Raw genomic sequence first — 21,373 nt, 5'->3', positions numbered from 1 at the left:
ACAGTGAGAGGCCCGCGTATCGAAAAAAAAAAAAAAAAAAAAAAAATCTACAAACAGTAAATGCTGGAGAGGGTGTGGAGAAAAGGGAACCCTCTTGCACTGTTGGTGAGAATGTAAATTGATACAGCCACTATGGAGAACAGTATGGAGTTCCTTAAAAAACTAAAAATAGAACTACCATACAACCCAGCAATTCCACTACTGGGCATATACCCTGAGAAAACCATGATTCAGAAAGAGTCACGTACCACAGTGTTCATTGCAGCTCTATTTACAATAGCCAGGACATGGAAGCAACCTAAGTGTCCATCAACAGATGAATGGATAAAGAAGATGTGGCACATATATACAGTGGAATATTACTCAGCCATAAAAAGAAATGAAATTGAGTTATTTGTAGTGAGGTGGATGGACCTAGAGTCTGTCCTACAGAGTGAAGTAAGTCAGAAAGAGAAAAACAAATACTGTTTGCTAACACGTATATATGGAATCTAAAAGAAAAATGATTCTGAAGAACCTAGGGGCAGGACGGGAATAAAGACGCAGATGTAGAGAATGGACTTGAGGACACGGGGAGGGGGAAGGGTAAGCTGGGACGAAGTGAGAGAGTGGCATGGACATATATACACTACCAAATGTAAAATAGACAGCTAGTGGGAAGCAGCCTCATAGCACAGGGAGATCAGCTCGGTGCTTTGTGACCACCTAGAGGGGTGGGATAGGGAGGGTGGGAGGGAGACGCGAGAGGGAGGGGATATGGGAATGTATGTATATGTATAGCTGATTCACTTTGTTATACAGCAGAAACTAACACCATTGTAAAGCAATTATACTCCAATAAATGTGTTAAAAAAATAATAAATAAATAAATAAATGCAATGCAGTAGTTTGGAAGGGATACCACTGTTGGTTCCTCTTAATTCTTTCATTCCTATCCTTGTCGTGGAACAAAAGTACTGAGCAGAACCATGATGGCGACACGTAAAACCACTTGGATTTAGAGGTTCTGGATGTTGCTGAGCTGTCCATTATGGACTGAGGTGCTTCATAGAATGTTGTGCTTGGTCCCTGTTGAGGTGGTCCTACATCACCACGCTTTTTATTTTGTTTTTTAAATTTGCACTTTCAGAAAAATAGAACTAGTATGAATTAGGGAAAACGAGCTAAGAAATGGGACAGCTATGTGTGTGAAATCTAACAGATAAGCAAAGAGAAAGAATGGAAATGTGAGGTTGTTATTCAGGAGTTGGAAGCAGCAGCTGCACAAAAGATGTAGCCAAACAATAGCCAAAGAGAGTAAACATTGCATGTTTGAGCTCAGCCACCTCTTAGCTGAAGTTGTTTTGTCTGGTGTAGACATAAGCTCCCTGACTAGCATCTCAGTGGACTTAAGGAAGGAAACCCTGTATCCTGTAGCATCCAATGCTGGATTTTAAACAAAATAGATGCTAAGTAAACATATGTTAGAAAAAAGGAGTGAATTTTTATTGACTTGGCATTTTCCTAATTTTCTCTGAAACATTTATAGGAATTTTGGATGAGAAATAATCTTTGGTTGCGAATGACTTTGATATCAAAATAATATAGATTAATCCTGTGTTTTTCATTAGCAGTATAGACCCATCATATTGATTTGGTGAAGGTAACTATTTTAGTCTACTTGGTCTGCCATAACAAAATGCCATAGTCTGTGTGGCTTCAACAGCAGAAGTTGATAATCTCACACTTCTGACCACAGTCTGTTTCTGGTGAGGGTCCATTTCTGGTGAGTCCTCTCTCCTTGGCTTGTAGGTGACCGCCTTCTCCCTGCATCTTCACATGGACTTTCCTCTGTGTGTGCCCAGAGAGATGTCTCTGGTGTCTCCTCTCCCTCTTCTAAGGATACCAATCCCATTGGATTAAGGCCGCACCCCTATGACCTTCTCTAATCAAACACTGAGTCCATAACAACGACTGCAGAAGAAGACACATCTGGACTTTGGGGTTTTGTTTTGTTTTGTTTTTACAACACACCTAAAGTAAAAATTGCTTGCCCCTGAATTATATCATTAGCTCCTAAATAACCTGAGAACTACTGTTATCCTGCTTGGTAAGACTAATCAATAGTAAAATTAAGTATAAACAGTTCTGTTCTTCTTAAGAGGCTGACTTGATTGAAAGTGACTTCACCTTTCTTCTAAGGCAAGGAGACAGATATTCATAACCCAGAATAAATAAAATCAAGCACTTTCTCGCCGTATTGGTTTCTTTCCCAGTGGCCTGGAAGAGTTGCAATGCCTTTTGAAGACACTGCTCTGGGGAGAGACAGCTCCACCGGGGAAATGAAGCCAGTATGTTCTTGCTAAAAGAAAACGCTCTGCTAACGCTAAATGATAGCAGGCTGCACCAAAGTCTCAGATAGTGTCTCTCTTCGTTGTATAGGGTTTCTCCTTTGATAAATTTTTCCATGGATGCTTGCTTTTCCTGGTGACTGGTAATTAATCCTTTATAAACCTTAGTTGAAGACCTCAGATCCCAAGTGAAGAATTCTCTGATAAACAAATTGGAAGGGTGCTATGTTTCTCTCTACATAAATAGATAGATCTACATGTCATTATTATTCTCATCTTCACCTTGCATGTTGATTCTGTAACTTTGAGTACTACCTTGATTTCAGCATTCATAAATGTTGTATTTCAATTCAGCTTTTTAAGGTGGGTATAATATTTTTTAAATTACCTTTATTCACTCCTCAAAACACTTTTGCAAGAGCTTATCTACTTTTTAATCATCTACTGAAAAAGAAAAAAAAAGAGCAGATATGCCTTATCTTTTTGCTTCACACATAAAGTTAACTTATATGGAGATTGTAAGTCATTTCAGTAGCCTTTAGGATGATACTATATCAAATTTTGTTTTAAATATTTGCTCCTTTGCTTGTTCTAAATTAACAGAGCTATTTTCAATTTCATAAATATATATGTACACTTGCACTTACATACATGCATATTAATCATATAAAACAAAATCCTGATGAGATCAACCTTACTACGGTAATAACTCAGCCATTCGATTTTTGTGGGCCCTGGAGCCATGGTAACAGAACTTTGCCTAGATCAGCTCCTGATAATTGATTCCTCTAACAGAAAGGAATCAATCCCTTAATTGAGTCCTTTAACAGTTATTAATGTATACCTAGTACTGTGGTAAAGGCTTGGAGGCTGACACAAAAAATAAATAGGACTATAAATCATTTACCTGAAAAGGGTTATAACCTAGTTGAGAGATCAATCAGGAAAGTAGGTTAAAATGCTCCCAAATATATAGACTCTGTTTGTATCAACATATATAGTGTAATAGGCATTTCTATGAAATTGCCATGGAAGAATCAAAGCAAGATGGGAAAAGTTAGTTTGAAGGCCGTGATCTTTTCAAGCCGAAGATGATGGCTTTAACTCCATTACCTCTGTGATGATGCTCCTGACTTTCCCACATGGCATGGCTGACTTACTCTAAATCCATGACCTTGACTCTCAAGCGGGCCTGTAATACTGCCGAGCAGTCCCACCACACTTCCCTTGTTCATTTAATCTTCCGCACTCGTGGATGCCTGTCTTGAGTTCTCTCCTCCCTTGTCAGCCTCTAATAACTTCTTCCCTGTCTTTTTACTCCCACCTTCCTGTCCCACTGGGAAGCTGGACGTTCCACCACCTCCATAGCTGGTACCTGCCCTGCTTCATGCTGCCTCCTTGCCTCCGTCTAAGGCCACGTCCTCTGCTTAAACACTGGATCCCACTGTCTCCCCTGCCAAAGTGGAAACGTTCTATCCACTGGTTCATACACCATCGTGTTTCTTCCCTCTCTACTCATTCCTATCAGCTTCGATTTTTGTTATTTCTCCTTTTTTTTAAATTAATTTATTTTTATTTATTTTATTTTTGGCTGCATTGGGTCTTCATTGCTGTGCACGGGCTTTCTCTAGTTGTGGCGAGCAGGGGCTACTCTTCATGGTGTGCAGGCTTCTCACTGCAGTGGCTTCTCTTGTTGCAGAGCACGGTCTCTAGGTGCGTGGGCTTCAGTAGTTGCGGCGCACGGGCTCAGTAGTTGTGGCTCACGGGCTCTAGAGTGCAGGCTCAGTAGTTGTGGCCCACAGGCTTAGTTGCTCTGCGGCATGTGGGATCTTCCCAGACCAGGGATCGAACCTGTGTCCCTTGCATTGGCAGGCGGATTCTTAACCACTGTGCCACCAGGGAAGCCTATTTCTCCTACTTTAAATGAAAAAAATCTTGACTCACTTCTCCTACCACCCGTCACACTTCTTCCTTCCCTTTATAGCACAATTCCTTAAAAGAATGGTCTATACTTAACCGTATCCAATTCCTCTCCTTTTAATCTCTTTTAACTCCAATATGGCTTTCATCCCCAGCAAGCAGCTGAACGGACTCTTGTCAACAGCGACCTCTAGGTTGTGAAATCCACATGGCAGGTGTCAGCCCTCATCGTACTTGACCCATTAGCATTATCTGACACAGCTGGCCACTTCCTGCTCCTTGAGACACTTCCTGGAAACCATGGTCTTAGCAGTCATTCTCCACTCTTTTGTAGCTGAGGCTCTTTTGTAGCTGGAGTGCCACCACATGCGTTGATCTCCTCAGCAGTATCGTCCAGACTCATGCCTTTAAACGTCATCAACATGCCTAAGACTTACTACTTTATATTTTTTCAATTTTTTTATTCTTTGGCCACACCACGTGGCATGTGGGATCCTAGTTGCCTGACCAGGGATCGAACCCATGCCCCCTGCAGTGGAAGTGCAGTGCAGTCTTAACCACTGAACCGCCAGGGAAGTCCATGACATCTTATAGCTTTAGTCCAGATCTTTCTGTCAAACTTTCAGACCTTGAGCCCTCTTCCAAATTCTACTTGGATGTTTCATACGATCTCAAGCTTTACATGTTCAAAACATGTAACATTTTTGTGTAATCTATAAAAATATTAGACCACTGTGTTGTATGCTTGAAACTACTATATTGTAAGTCAACCATACTTCAATTTAAAAGAAATGTAAAATTTTTTATTTTTGCCTTCTGAGCACTGTAGCCCTCTTCCCGCCCAGCCCCACCCCCGCCGCCGCTGCCACATCACTTGATGGGTACATCATCCTTCTAATCACTCAGACCCAGAACATTTGGCATCGTCGTTCACTCTCTTTCATGCCCTTATCAAATCTATCAGCAAATTTGGTTGACTCTACTTTGAAAATGTATGCAGAATTGGACCATTTATTTTTTCCATCTCCATTACTGTCACCCTGATTTAACCACCATCATCTCTCCACATGGGTCACTGTAAGCATCTCCAGCTGATTCCCCTGTTTCCACTTCAAAGTCCCCAAAGCCTCTTTTCAGTTCAACAGCCATCATAGCCCTTTGAACATGTCAGACCACGTCACTCCTCTGTTGGAAACCCTCCAGTGAGTTCTCATCTCACTTAGAACAAAAGCCACAAGTCTTGACTCTGACCTGCAAAGCCAGGCATCACCTGAGAGCTCTGACCTCATCTTTTGTTCCTTTCTCTGGTCCCCTCCACTCAGCCATTCTGACCTCCTTGTCTTCTCCCAGCCCATTTGGCCTGCTCCCATGTTGGGGCCTCTGCACTGGCTCTTCCCTCTGCCCAGAGTTCAGGCACCTGCATTCCCTCACCTCTTCATGCTTTTGTCCAAATGTCACCTCCTCAAGGCAAACTACCTCCACTCCCATGTGAAACTGTCCCTGCCCTGTCATCTGACTTATGGCTTTCCTTACCTTTCCTTACCTTGTTTTTCTTTTTCTTTTTCCACAGAATTTGTCACCTCCTAACATGTGATATACTTTGTTTATTATGTCTATTACTTATGATATGTCTCTCCCGTCTAGAATTAAGCTCTTAGAAGGCAGGGAATTTTAGTTTCTTTTGGTCACTGATGTAGCCTAACTGTCCAAAACAGTACCTGAAACATAAATGATGGATGGATGGATGGATGAAGAGATCATTGAGAACTCAAAAGAGGCTTTCCCTAAACAGCCCATTTCACATTGCCAATCCATCCTTCACCTGTGGTTCCTCTCTACTCACAAAACTTTGTTTTACTTTATTCATTATTTGAAATTATCAATTATCTTACTTATGATATCTCCTCTACTAGAATATAAGTTAAGCTATGTGAGCATAAGAACTTGAGATAGTAAGCATGTACTTAATAAATATTCATTAAGTGAATCCATTCTAGACAAGAAATTTGAATTTCTCAAATCAGTTAACTGCCTATAGAAATTTTATCTTATGACAAATCTGTGATTATTTGCTTATTCAGTCTGATTCAGTGTTCAGTAAGCAGGATACGTAATTGGTTGTTACATTCTTTTTATCACTGTGGTTTTCTTTGGTTTACTATTAAGAATTCTCAGACTACCCTTGATACTTTATAATAAGTTAAGCAAAGATTTTCAAAAAGTTCAATGATTGGCAAGTATTAATATGTAATAAATAAAGCAGATATTAGCTCTGATCTTATTCCTGAAAGTACCTCACCCTCTCTTTCTCTGAGTATTTCCATTGTAAGACTCAATGGCTATACTCCCATATGAGTCATTTAAAATCATAGAAGAGGGCCTCCCTGGTGGCGCAGTGGTTGAGAGTCCGCCTGCCGATGCAGGGGATGCGGGTTCGTGCCCCGGTCTGGGAGGATCCCATATACCGCGGAGCGGCTGGGCCCGTGAGCCATGGCCGCTGGGCCTGCGCATCCGGAGCCTGTGCTCCGCAACGGGAGAGGCCACAACAGTGAGAGGCCCGCATACCGCAAAAAAAAAAAAAAAAAAAAAAAAAAAAAAATCATAGAAGAGCATAGCAAGTTATATAGGAAATTATTATGTACAAGAAAAAGGATCAAAATCTCATTAGATTTTTAAGCTCTCTTTTCTGTAGTCTCATAATAGGAACCTGGGTCATTTAAATTCTTTACATTTTTCTTTCAATCTCTTTAAGAAAATACTATAAGTTGGGAGCAGTTAATAGTTAAGAAATATTTAAGACAATCCATTGTAGACATTAAAACAAATTATGGATTTTCCTTGTATGTTATGAGCTATTAATGGCCTCCAAATGAAAATGGAAAAACATACTTTGCTATTCAGCATAAGAAAATGCATCTGTATTAAGAAATAAAGAAATCGATGCATGAAAATTCAAGTAGCTATTAATCATGATCAGAATTCTATTTTTATTCTTATTTGAGTGAATTTCATTTTGCTTTTTAACAGTAAGTACTCCATCATTCATTAGCATATTTTTAATAAATGAAAGGTAAACATTTGTTGTCTCCATTAAGTTGATTAGCTTCCCTGTTAACTCATTAAGTCATTGTTTAGGAAGAAAACTCAAGAGTGCCATGAATTTGTGATCATTTGTTTTATCTTACTTCATGACCAGAAATTTTGGGGTTTTGTTTTGTTTCGCTTTTGAGATTCCACATATAAGTGAGATCAGACAGTGTTTGTCTTTCTCTTCTTTCACTTTCCTCTCAAAGTCCATCCATGTTTTTGCAAATGGCAGGATTTCCTTCTTTCTCATGGCTGAATAATGTGTGTGTGTGTGTGTGTGTGTGTGTGTGTATGTGTATCTCACATCTTCTTTATCCATTCATCTGTTGGTGAACACTTAGGGTGTTTCCCTGTCTTGACTATTGTAAATGATGCTGCTGTGAACATGGGGTCTAGATATTGCTTTAGCATAGTGTTTTTGTTTCCTTTGGATATATGCCCAGGAGTGGAATTGCTGGATCGAAAAAGATTTTTTAAGTTAATTATCTCCTACTTACAATTATTGTTTTCTGACAGCCTTAGGTCTAGTGATTCTAGAAGATTGTGAGAAAATAAAGATAAAGTTGGTTCCTGCTATAAACTTCAAACGTATCTCTGACAGGAGCCTATGAGCTTCCGTAGGCCGGGCCTCCGTGGTGCTGATGGAACTTCTTTGGGTTGTGAGAAATAGCAAGTCATGTGGCCCCAGAGCTGTCCACAAGCATCCCCCCGAACGTTCCAGATGGGCTCCCCTGCACGTCTGTTAATGACCAGCCCAGATGTCCATCTCTAGGCAGAGAAGAGCAAGTGGCAGCGTGGTGAGAGCCAGAATCGGGGCTAGAGGGCCTGAGTCAGAGCAGAAACATCAGGAAAGTTTGGGAGGGTCCAGTGGACATTGCTGGGCCAGACTACAGTGGTGCTGGAGTCGGAAGGAGGAGGGAGGTGAGGACAGCAGGTGGTTCGCATCCTCGGCAGCCTCCTGCTGTATTTGTAAGTAAGTTCAGTCATCCATCAAACGAAGTCCATCCTGAGAACCACCATAAACGAAGAGTCATCAACTGACTAAGCCAACTTGGAATGTTCCCAAAATAACTCTCAGGCTACTTAAAAACCCTTAATGTTAGCCCACGAAACATTTCACCGTAAGGAACTTGGAGTGACTTTTTCTTACCTTTTTAGGACTGTAGTAGCTGAGGGCTTTAATTCTCCCAATGCAGCATCCCTGGTGGCACTTTTAGAAACTATGAAACCACGTGTATTTTACTATCCCAGTCCTCTTTGAATGAAAGAGAGCTTTATGTACTATGAAAAAGAGACATGAAAAAAGAAAAGTCACATCTAAATAAATAAAAATCATGATTTGATATTGTTATTATTTACTGGACCACAAACCCATTGAAGGGCAAAGATACAGCAATACATGACCTTTATAATGAATTCCTGGAGTTCTAACATGTGACACTGCTCATTGACTGTTTTACATTTGAAAAAAATGGACTAAATTAGGCTACAAGGCAGACTTAGGCCTACATTTTTACCTTTTTTTGGTACCAATTTGTAGAATTTTGTAAATTATTACTTTCCAGTATTCACAAATTTCACACAGACATCTAAATGCTCAAAAATTGCCATCCATGTACCCCTTTGAATGAAAAGCAGGCAAGGACTGCAGAAAGAACTCAGGCTTTCAGATGAGATAGTCGGATTCAAATATCACCTCCACTGCTTGTGGCCCTGGAGAAGTTTTTCTGAACCTCAGTTTCCTCATCTGGGAGGAATGGTTGTTTCTGGGATTAAATTAAATGCAAAAATCTGTGCATAATACACAGCATGGCACTTCACAGACATCCCAAGTAGTAGCTTTTATCATTTCATCATAAATCATGCCATGTCCAAGACAAAGAAGGACCTGGAAGAGGAGAGTGAGGATGTCTTTGGTCATCCTGGTGGTCCCATGACACACCTGTGTCACTCACTCATTGCCTTCTTCTGAAATGTTATTTGAAAACAGACTGCAGACACCAGGGTGAAATGACACAGCCTTAGAGTTTTTAAAGCACTTTTGCATTACTGTCCGGATAACGAGATGCTCCTCTTCTGTAAGTTGGTATTTATTGGCACTTTAGTCTACAAGCTAAGTGGCAGTGAACATTTAATTGTGTCAAAAGGTAGACTACCAAGTACAGGTAGGTGGCTTACCAACCACCCTGAGGCTACGTAGCGTATACTGGATGGGAGGTACCAGAAACGGCAGAGAACCAATCTGTTCCCTTTTTCATTGGCACAGGAGAGGGAGAAGCAAAGGCCGATAGAACTGTGTGCCTCTCCATCATGTATCCGGTCCTCCACAGCTACAAGACAAGTTAGCCAGGAACCCAGGTAGAAGGAGAGAGCAAAATAGACTCCGGCTAGAGCACTGGCCTGAGAATAAAGTTCCCAGGATATGAACGGGGTCGACTGAAAAGAAAGACAGTGGAATTAAGGGGTCATATTGTCTCCTCGGTACCCTGATGATTCTGTGGAGTCAGATGAATCTAAATCTGAATCTGAATTTGGATTTAAGTACCATGCACAATAGTCAGTCTTGATGGGACCCTGCCCAGGGCTGCGAGCCATCTTTATATTTACGTTTTCTGCCTTTCTTCCCCTCCAGCCGTGATCAGGCCTTTCAGACAAACCTGGGAAGCCCTGGAGTTTTAGAGGGTGGACAAAGGACCCCTTGAAGGGAGGGTACCTATGGCCTGGGGCAGAACCCGCTGCTTGGAACTCGCGGTTACTTTCAGTCCTGGGGTCTGGACCAACTTCGCTTCCCTCAGTGTCCAGAACACCTTCTGGGTCCCAGCACGTATTAGAGCTTTGGTCCGTCACCACGGTCCACTCTGACCTGGTGTTCCCGTGAGGCCTCTGTAAGGACCCAAGCTTTCTGAGCTCTTATTTGTTCTTGCTTCTCAGCACTTTGCTTTATCTTTAATAAGGGAGCAGAAAAAGAGAGTAAAGGGTCACTGGCCTCAAAAAATAAATGCCCCGAGTATCCACGAGAGTCATAGATTGTTATGATGGACGACATGAGAGGGAAGTGGTCCCAGGGCCCTGATTAGAGAAGTGATACTGGAAAACCAAAACAGTACGGCAGGGCTTCCAGAGTGAAAGTGAGCCAGTGAGGGGCGGCCACGGGGGAGAGTCCTGAATGAGGGCAGGAAAAAGCCCTATGACGACCTTGAGTGTACTGAGTTGGCCAAAACCGCAGATGTCAACTTAAATCAGGATACGTTTGATGAAAGATAGTTTCATGGGATTAAAAATTCAAAGAGTCGGGCCTCCCTGGTGGCGCAGTGGTTGAGAGTCCGCCTGCCGATGCAGGGGATACGGGTTCGTGCCCCGGTCCGGGAGGATCCCATATGCCGCGGAGCGGCTGGGCCCGTGAGCCATGGCCGCTGAGCCTGCGCGTCCGGAGCCTGTGCTCCGCAACGGGAGAGGCCACAACAGTGAGAGGCCCGCGTACAGCAAAAAAAAAAAAAAAAAAAAAAAAATTCAAAGAGTCTATGAGGACTGTTCCCTTGGGACTTCAGGTTGGTTTCAAAGAAAAAGCCTCTGGGTCTGAGGACTAGCAAAGAAAATCAGAACTAGACAGATCGGACACAGCAAGTAGAGAGGATCCTAGAAGCAAAATGAATATGGGAAACCTTACCATTTCTCATACCTGAGAGAACGTGAAAGAGTCCACGCTGGAGAGAACGCTTGGCTATATCTTGAATATAAGAGTGGTTTGGCATGCATCTCACGGCAGGCATTAACCTGTGTTAACTAGTTTGGTGTGAGGTGGGTTACAGTGCAGAGCACAGAGGAAACCACTGGTGCTGAGCCTTAACAGATGAGTGACTATTGGGAAACATTCATGTATGTATGGTCGTTCTTTTAGTCTAGAGAAAATGCTCATGTACTGAGCTCACTCTGTGTACCAAACAGTAGCCTAGCCTTGGAAACACACTCCATGAGATTAAAGGCATTTGTTCAGATTACGCTCCCTGTAAATAAATCAACATTCAAATCCAGGTTCATCGAAAACCCTCTGTTCTTGAACCCACATGAGTGGAATTGATGTAGATAATATCTTCCATATCATAGATGTGCTGCTTAAGCTAGACGGAGCTGAAGTGAGTTCAGTGAATCAAAAATGACGTCGTCGATTGCTCCCCTTTGGTCAGCATCCTGCCTCTTTCTCTCAAGCTGATAAGCCTTCTTATCTTCCCTCCACTCTATTCTACATTCTAAGTTAGAAATATAGTTCCTGAAGTAAAGACATTGAGGGACGGGGTTCTGCTTTCCTCTCTCCTACCCGTATGCTCTGTAAAGCTGATTCCTGTATGAAGCTCCTTGTCTAAGGGGAGCATGGTTGATTATAGGAGGTGAGCCAAGAAGGGAATTCCACATTCTGAATTGAAGTCTTAATCTAAGAACATAAAATCATTATCTGTGGCCTCGCTTATTATAGGCTAACCTTTACCACCCCTTTATTTATTTTTTTCTCACTGTTCCCTCTTCCTACTCTAGTGTCTGAAAAGTTGGTCTTTGGGTAAAAGACAAGAGATTTTCATGGGATCCTCTGTAGAGTTGTACATTTAAAATTTATGTCTTCCATTGGTTTAAAATATATATATATATATGCTATATATAGAGGCTACACTTAAACTCTGTATCTTTTTAAAATTTTTTAAAAGGTCCCTGAGAGAGATGAAAGATCATGTCATAGAAAAAAATCTTGGATTTATGTTTTTGGGGTCAGAAACTCTCTTGAATAATGGATCAATATACTCAAGAAAATGCTATTTCTAGTAGTAAAACTGAGTCTGATTAAGACTGTATCTTATGGGAAAAGGCACCAACCTATACTGCTGCTTGCAGTTTAAAATGGCACAGCCCATCTGGACAGTAGTTTGGAACAGAATTTTTAAAGGTCTTGATAACCCATGGCTTGCTCATGCTACCTCTGGGAATGTGTCCCAAGGAAAGAATTCTAAATAGAAAGAGGCTTTTCATACAGAGATTTTTCAAAACAGAATATTTATCATAGTGAAAAAAATGTTAAACCCAGATGTCAAAAAATAGTGTTGAATGGTTGAGGTAATTTCCTAAATGGTAGATTTTTTAAAGTCTATCATCTGTTAAAACCAGATGCGTGATAAGTGGCTCTTCCCTCTCTTCAAAATATGCCCTCAGTTATTTTTGTTTAAAATAGAGAATGATGCCCTAAAAAAAAAATTTAAAAAGTGTATCACCTGAAACACTATGTTAAGAATTGGGTAAAAATTGGGTAAGAATTGGGTAAAATATTATGATTATAGCTATGGGAATCAAAAATTTTTTTTAATTTCAGGAAAAAATGGAAATACTATCACACAATCAAGAATTGTGTTTCAGTGGTAGAACTGTAGGCAACTTTTATTTCTATTTTTTTAAGTTTTGTATTTCCATATGAGGAGCAGCCCCTCTTACACTTTTAATAAAAAATCGTAAGGGATGCCAAGGATTGCATTTCATGTCTTCAGTCCACTTCCTGTCTACTGTGCCCAGGTCTAGGACCTGGTCCTCCTTTCCCACTCTGCATACTGTGGATGGATCTGAGTAACTCCGTGGCTCTTATGAGCTCAGTCCTCAACCCAGACAGTAGTCAGCTAGAATGGATTAATTCTGAGGATTCGGAAGTGAAGATGGGTTCTTTCTGTTCTAATTCCCTCTTGTCCTTCATGAGCAGTCCCGATGAAGAGCTCTTTGAATAGGAAGAACCTGCTCAGAAGAAATCCACATGCCCACAATGAGAAAGAAACACAATGCCAGTTAGAGCAATACCTCTTTTCACCGTTTCTGAGTTTGCCTGTTTTTTCACCTTGTGATTAAACAGGTGTTGCCTAGATAGAGGACAAATATGTATCTGTATATTTATAAAGCATCAAATAATGAAGGATAGCTTAATGAATGTTATCATCTTTAGTGGCTGAGTGAACTCAAGGAGGAAAAATAATAGAATAAAAGGTCATTGCTTCCATGATGCTCGGCAGCCATGAATATAGTGTTTGTAGTCATAAGGTATATTCCGTGGTTCTTTCTTCATCCAGAACATTGTACCTTTTGGAATTATGCCATTTACTGTTACTTAAAGTACATGTTTGGGGTGGAGATGGCAGTGGCTAAGTCTTTTTCACTGAAACACAAGAACTGGGCATTTCAATCCTGTGGATTTTTCCTGACTTCCATTTGCTACAAGCTATTATGTTGTAAACTCATATTTCAGTAGTTCATCCTCACCTTCATTACTTGTAATGCTTTCAAAGAGCACAGTGGCCTTTTTCTAGTTCGGAAATGGTCAGTATAGCGGAGCGCTCGAAGGTTTGTAAATACTAATAAGCTGTTTTGTGATAAAGAACCAAAGTTGGGGAAAGCGACAACAGTGACAGCAGTTATTCAGTGTATGTTTGTACTTGGAGGGGAAAGAGAGGGAACACTGTTTTTTCTTTTTTTCATTGTTTTCTCCCTTCCTTTTCCCATTTTAGACAAAGCCCGTTGCATTTGCAGTCCGGACAAATGTCAGCTACAGTGCAGCCCATGAAGACGACGTCCCGGTGCCAGGCATGGCCATCTCATTCGAAGCAAAAGATTTTCTGCATGTTAAGGAAGTAAGGAGAATAATGGGAATTTCTATCCACATGACTTTTTTACCTTGAAGCATCATTTCTTACTTCTCATTGCTGTGAAATAGCATGGCGTGTAGCTGCGGTTGGATAACACACACATGAAATCAGTGCCTCTCAAGCTTTTCTAATATAAATATAACCTTTCTAAAGAAGAAAAAAGTCACAGGCCTCTTGGAATAACCTCAAGGCTCCCCTGGGCTCTGTGACCCAGAAATTGAGAACCACTGGAGTAAATGATCCTTTTTTTATACTTAACCTGTACTTTTTGTGTTAAGGTTTAACCTTGACCATGTGTCATTTTCCCCTCATGTCCCAAGTTTAACCATCTGGGGAGGGTTTAATAATAGTATCTAGAATTCATGATCTCTCCTCTCTGCTAGCAGGGTCTAAACTCAGGCCACTTTTGCCCATTCTCCTTCTTTGGTGGTAAATTTCTGCAGGGGAAGGGGAAATGGATGCCATCAGAGCCAACAAGGCAAGAACCAGATATCAGGAACATCCCTTTTCCACCATGCCAAAAGCCTCCACTTTTTGTTAACAATGACTCAATCTGTAAATTGGAAAAATTCACTCTTAATTAAGGTTTATTTTGAGTCAACATTTATCAAATGCCTGTTTTGCAGAACACTGTATGAAATGGCCAGAAATTCCCCTTACATGATGTTCTAGGTGTGTGAGTATGAGGTTTTCTTGAACCTGCAGGAATTTACAATTGGAGCACTTCCATCTGGGGGACGGCCTCTCCTAGGGAGCATTTGTAAAAAAATTTTTTATGGTTCTAGGGATTTTTTTTTATTTTATTGAAGTATAGTTGATTTACAATGTCATGTTAATTTCTTCCATACAGCAAAGTGATTCCATTATACACATATATATATTCTTTTTTTTTTTTTTTTTTTTTTTTGCGGTACGCGGGCCTCTCACTGTGGTGGCCTCTCCCGTTGTGGAGCACAGGCTCCGGACGTGCAGGCTCAGCGGCCATGGCCCACGGGCCCAGCTGCTCCGCGGCATGTGGGATCCTCCTGGACCGGGGCACAAACCCGCGTCCCCTGCATTGGCAGGCAGACTCTCAACCACTGCACCACCAGGGAAGCCCTATATATTCTTTATAATATTCTTGGAGAGGGAGTAGGGGAGGGAAGGAATGGGAGTTTGGGATTAGCAGAGGCAAACTATCATATATAGGATGGAGCGTATGTCGGTTTAACTGCTCAGGTACTAAAGGCTGTGAACAAGAGGTGATAACTGCCAATGAAGAGAGACAAAAGAATGTAGATCCTGTCATTTCTTTAACTTTTCAAAAGAGCTGTTATTTCTATTTGGCCAGGAAGGGAAGACGGAAAATAATTTCTGAAGGATGGCATGCCTAGAATCTCACTTTACAACAGGAAGTTAGATGAATCTAGGCTCTCATCCCCAAGGGCTAATGCTTAGAGAAGAAGGAAAAGAGAAACACAGTGGATATTCTTCTTTGAAATGTTCGAGAACAGGCTTGAAAAATACTATTCAGCCGAGGGACATCAAACTGTATCCTAAAGATTTAGGATAGATAGTCCAGGCACAAGAGAGAAATTGCCAACATCCACATAAGTGGAGAAGTCCTTTGTGAACGCCGGACTGTGGTCATTATAAACCTGTTTGCACAAAGGTAAATTTTGCTCTGACATCAAATAGTTCATGTCGATGTCAATATTTATCACTCACTCTTAATACTTCTAATTAATTTGATTATATAAGAGGAAGACCTCTGTAACGCTCCCTAGTTCCTTCTAGTCTCTTGTCAGGAAGACCTGTTAATCTTTGAACAAGAAGAGTTTATCCTACTCATGGTGCCACCAGCTGCAGTGGCCAGGAACGGGCCAGGAAAGTGAAAGCAGAGTCAAGCGGGAGATGGATTGTTGAGCTCCCGGAAAACACTTTGCTCTTAGCATACCCAGCACATGAACAGGGTTTCTTGACTTGCGATATTTGAGTTCACTGTAATTGCCATAATACTTATCTCCAGGGAAAATGGTTCAAGGGGAAGAAAAAGGATGTGAAGATTTGTTTAACTTCTGTGCACTGATTTTCACAATTTTGATTTTCCGTTTAGAAATTTAACAATGACTGGTGGATAGGGCGATTGGTTAAAGAAGGCTGTGAAATCGGATTCATTCCAAGCCCAGTCAAGCTAGAAAATATGAGGCTTCAGCATGAACAGAGAGCCAAGCAAGGGAAATTCTACTCCAGGTAGGAGAACAATATCACGTGTTTGTGTCAGAGCTCAGACTGTACTACCACTCGTGTACTGGCAGTTGCTGTATTCTACAATCTCTATTGTGTGTTAAAAAGCAGGCTGGTGACAGCATTCCAAATCCTGCATTTAAAAAACTTCATCCAGCCTCTCATTTTCATCCCCTTCTGGAGAGAGTCAAATTAAGTATTATCATGAATGGAAAGAGCTAAGGTCATAGAGTATTAAATTCAGGCTTCAGTGCGGAGGAAATTCTGAAGTTTAATCTTTTGCTGAACATACCCTGGCATCGAGCAATCCTGGTGACTAATCCCAGTGTCCACAGCTGCCTGGCATGGCCGGAAGACATTTCAGAAATGACCAGCTCAGATTTCAGCAAAGAGCAGCTCCCAGGGTCTTTTAATTTCATTTTCACTTAAGGAACTCAATTTTCAGTTCTGCCCACTGCACAACACTTAAAGGGAAACTCAGTAAATTGTCATTGCAGATAGCAATTAGATGAGTTATGTAATAGGCTGGGGCCAAACGATTTTTTTCCTAGGATTCTTGAGGCTGTTTGCGCCTCACTAGAATCATTAGAAGGGCTCCTCAAATATGGAGTGAATTTTAAATTGAGCCCCCTGCAGGCAAGTCCAAGAACATGGTTTGCTTTTCCCTGTGAAAAGGTGTGTTACTGGCAAGTCTTTTCTTTAATGTGAATAGCTAGCCTTCTGTTTTCTGAAGCTTACATTTTATTTTTTTCCATAGTGATGCAAAATCCTTTGTCAATGACCATATATCATTGTTAGCAAGAATTTTTCCAAGTGCCCACAAACAAGTCAAATAGAAGATGCTTTGTGGTTTGGAACATCCATCTTCATTCACCAGTATTTTATAACTCTCAGGCTCTTTTAGTTCAGATGGATTCTTCCCTTTTTCAAGACCTCTAGCCCATATTTGACTTTTATTAATCCCTGGGTTATTGGGGACCCTCAGATTGTGAATGCATTTAGTCATATAAAAGTAGATGCGTGTAGATAGACAAAGTTTGGGCATTTTTCTTGTAGGACGTTGAAGATCTGATACCATTTATTTGATTTCTAGTCTTGTATTGGCTTTATTGTATCTTTTTCTATTCTCTGTATTGATAACGGTTTCTTAATACTAGTTAATAAAATCTTTCTCTGCTTCTTCATATACAAACTGAGAAAGGAAAACTACTTCTCAAGGAGTAGGATGGGAGACATTTTTGCCACATTGTTAAGAAGGCAGGGTTTCCTTTGCCTCCCAGCTGGGGATCCCTGGTCTAGCTGTTAGCGATCAGCTCAGCTTTATAAGAACCTACAGGAATGGTAGGTTTTGGGGCCTGCTCTTCGCAGATGAGGAAACAGGCTAAGAGAATTTAGGGGACTTGACCAAGGTTGCACAGCAAGTAAGGTAGAATCAGGATGTAAACAAAATCAGTCTGTCTGTAGCTTGACCTCAGAGGCCTATGTGCTGTGAAATCGTGCAACCAGGGCCTGACCAAGCAAGCACAGAACAAATCGTTATTATTATTGCCATCTGTTATTATTTACTGTATTAGCTGTATTGTTTTGCTATTGCATTTTTTCCTTAAAGAACTATAAATTATCTGTATTTGAGTAGTGTAACACCTCATACCTGTTCTAAGGAACTCGTTTACCTTTCCTATAACCATATTCATTTTCCTTTGATTTTCTGGATTTTATTTTGTCCTGTCTCTTTACCTAAGCTTTTGCCTAAGTAGGTGAAAATACTTCTTGTTTTCAGAGGTTTTTACATTTGTTTCCAAACATTTTAAATACACTTTTTTTGAGGGCATAACTAGAATTCAGCAGTATTATAAAACTCAGATGTGTAAATTATAAAAAATCAGCAGAAATCAAAGGCAGTAGAATTGGAGAACAGCTCAAGAACATAGCATTTTTTATAGAATTAAATATGAAGGGCAAATTTGCATTCTGAACATTTTAACTCTTTGCAACGTTTGTCACAATTTTACACAATTCAAATAATACTTTGACTGTTACGGAAATTCGAAGAGAATGTAAAACAAACCCAAGTTTGAACTGGAATTAGACTTAGCAGTTTAAAAAAAAAAACAAAAACTTGTGGAAGAAAATGCGTTGGTCTTGGTAATGGGTATTCTTGTATAACTGCCAGAAATGGCTTCTTTTTATTACTTTTACATATCATCTGGTATCCTTATTAAACGTGCTGGGATATCTTTTAAGAACCTTAAAAAGATACAGAGGCCTCCTGGTTTTTGCTTAAAGCTTTTGATGTTTGTCTTTTTTACACATTAAAATGCCAGAATGGTAGCAATAAAATTCAGCCTGTCACTGGTATTTTAGTGGAACTTATATTTTCATACTAATATTCATGAAATAGTAAATACATGTAAATATTTTAAAAATATTAAATATCACCCTTGGATGCATAGACACTGTAGCGGATTCTTTCCACTAGACCCTGGCTTGGCTATGACAATAAACATTTGGCCATGAGACTGTCTTGCTGAAATTCCGTGTTCCTTTCTATCCACCTCTGTGAAGGGGCCGTGTGGTGTATTATTTAGCATGCTGGCCACTGGTAAAAACATAAATGCCACTGTTCTAATATTAACCCCAAAGTTTCTAGACACTGAAGCGTGTCTTGGATTAACGGTAGAATTTGTTAGTTCTGAAATATACGCTGTTCAGATGGTTCCTAAATGAACCAAGCTGAATCCTCCATGTTTAGCCATGCTTGAGGAATGTTCCAGATACACTCTGAGGGTTAAATCATAGAACACTTTCTTGTGTTCCCTCGTGTGTCTTTTTTTTTTTTTTTTTTTTGCGGTATGCGGGCCTCTCACTGTTGTGTTGTGGCCTCCCCCGTTGCGGAGCACAGGCTCCGGATGCGCAGGCCCAGCGGCCATGGCTCACGGGCCCAGCCGCTCCGCGGCATATGGGATCCTCCCAGACTGGGGCACGAACCCGTATCCCCTGCATCGGCAGGCGGACTCTCAACCACTGCGCCACCAGGGAGGCCCCCCTCGTGTGTCTTTTAAACGTTGGCAGGTTTTAGCATAGCTGTGTTGTTGGGGATTTTTTTAATAGGTTGCTTGTAAAAACTTGAATACTTTCCATCTTGGTACACTAAAAAAGAAGCCAGCTAAGACAAAGGAGCAGAAACCCAACAAGAATTAAACAAGAAGTTTGGCTGTTAGCCTGCAGGTTTGTGCACTGCTTCCAAGAGTCTTGAAAATAAGAAGCAGAGGAAATCTTTGCTCTTATCTGTCTGGGATCCTGGCAGAGAATTTGAGGACTGCAGCAAGTACCCAAGTTTTCTTCCATTCTCTCAGGGCCTTTTCAAATTAATCTTGGAATTTTCAACAGAGACTTTGACATGGCTATGTTGAGCGCTCTAGGAGTCTCCACTGGGAAATTACTCTTTGCCTCCTTGGAGGCAAGACAGATTTAAAGTTCAATAAAAACATAATGAGTAATCATGTTTATTGAGCAGTACAAATGTTTTAATCTCCGAAATAAGTGTCAGTCGTAATATAAATTTTTGCTTTACTCCAGTAAATCAGGAGGAAATTCATCATCCAGTTTGGGTGACATAGTACCTAGTTCCAGAAAATCTACACCTCCATCATCTGGTAAGTAGGTAGTAAGTGCTGAACAGTACATACTGCATTTCATGCTCTCCTCCGTCTTTACCTAGTTGTGTGAGTTTCCATAGACTGAATCACTAGGTTAACCCTTGAGGTGTTCAAAGGGATCAGAAATGAGTGTGGCCACCTGGAGTCAGGAACAGTTGAGGCAGCTTTCTTTCTGGCTTTGAAAGAAAAGAAACGGTGTCAGTGTGTTCACTGCTTAGATGATCAAAGTGATGAGCGGATTGGACTTTCTAGCCCTGCCCTCCACCATGGTCCCCGGCAGTGTCATGGGCAGTAAATGGATGACCATCCACCTACAGCCACGCTTGTAGGAAGAGTGAGTGCTGTTTTCTTTCCAAAGTGCTGAAGAAGGACACCAACATACGTGTGAATTTCAGATAAACAATGACTCATATTTTTAGTATAAGTCAATATTGTACAAGACATACTTGAAAATTTTTTCACTGTCTAGCTGAAATTCATTAACTGGATTTGTATTTGCTCAGTCTGGCAACTCTGCCATTCTGTGTTGAACCTGGAGTTCTATATACATAGGAGACGACTTGGTCGAATTGGATGAAAACCCACGATCAGAGTCTTAGTTTGCTAAGAGGTGCAATTGAGAGTCAGAGTAACATGATAAGGGTTGGCCAGTGGAGCTTTTGTGTATTTCTAGGAAGCTGGAAGTGGGAAGAGGTCAAAGACAGAGAAGCACGCATCTGTGGAGAAGTCAAGGAACAACGTAGCTGCACTCTGACTGCCTTAAGAGCAGGATCCCCCTTGTTACTGACGATCATGCCTTGTTCCTGGACGCTGGCAGCTTTTAGAGACAATCCCGGGCTTCTTAGTAAAAACTTAGAGGACTTGTTGAGTGAGCAAAATCTGAGCACAATAAGAAATAGTTTTAGAAGGTATACTGATTTCCAAACCACGTACTTACAACTAGCAATAATTCTGAGTTGCCCAAAATTAAGTCAAATAGTATGTTTGAAATGAAGCATCGAAATCCTTTAGGTATGATGTGAGGTTGATGTCTTCTCTTGATGGTTGCTGAGTAGATATTCCCTGAATGCCCAGGCGAAAGGGGGCTTATCTCTGCTCCTTCTCAAATGGGTGGAGTTGCAGGGATTATGATACAAACCTTAGACTCTTCCTCTGTGTCTTCAAAACTGTCCCGGAGAGTCCTGAGGACTGTCACGAGGCTCCAGAAATGGGAAAATGCCAGTTCACATTGTGATAAAGTAGCAGCTCCAGCCCCAGACTGTCAACCCCACTTCCGTCAACCGGGAGGGGTTTTCCATTCCCTTTAACCAAAATGTAGCCTTCTCATCGTTTCGGCCATATAACGAGACCTGGCACGTGCATCCTGAAGAATAAGTCAGTGTGTTTGGAAAATAACATTTCATTTTTGTAGCCAGATGTTAGTCATTCCTAAACATCAAGTTCAATTAAGAGTTTCATATAATACAGATGATTTTTTATTCAATGT

General features: G+C 41.0%; 1 protein-coding gene across 3 annotated transcripts in view; it reads left to right on the top strand.

Annotated features, from left to right (window-relative positions):
* CACNB2 (calcium voltage-gated channel auxiliary subunit beta 2) overlaps positions 1–21,373 on the top strand; it is a gene marked incomplete at its 5' end in the record, with an annotated part of 409,075 nt that overhangs the window by 349,548 nt on the left and 38,154 nt on the right. For all 3 annotated transcript variants that reach the window (XM_082620014.1, XM_082620016.1, XM_082620015.1), the window contains 3 exons: positions 13,865–13,987; positions 16,098–16,234; positions 19,808–19,884. In XM_082620014.1, coding sequence (XP_082476140.1) covers positions 13,865–13,987; positions 16,098–16,234; positions 19,808–19,884 — 337 coding nt within the window. The remainder of the gene's footprint in view (positions 1–13,864; positions 13,988–16,097; positions 16,235–19,807; positions 19,885–21,373) is intronic.

Source organism: Mesoplodon mirus (genome assembly GCF_964341445.2).
Source record: "Mesoplodon mirus genome assembly, chromosome: 4".
NCBI lineage: Eukaryota > Metazoa > Chordata > Mammalia > Artiodactyla > Ziphiidae > Mesoplodon > Mesoplodon mirus.
This window is presented reverse-complemented; position numbering and strand designations above follow the sequence as displayed.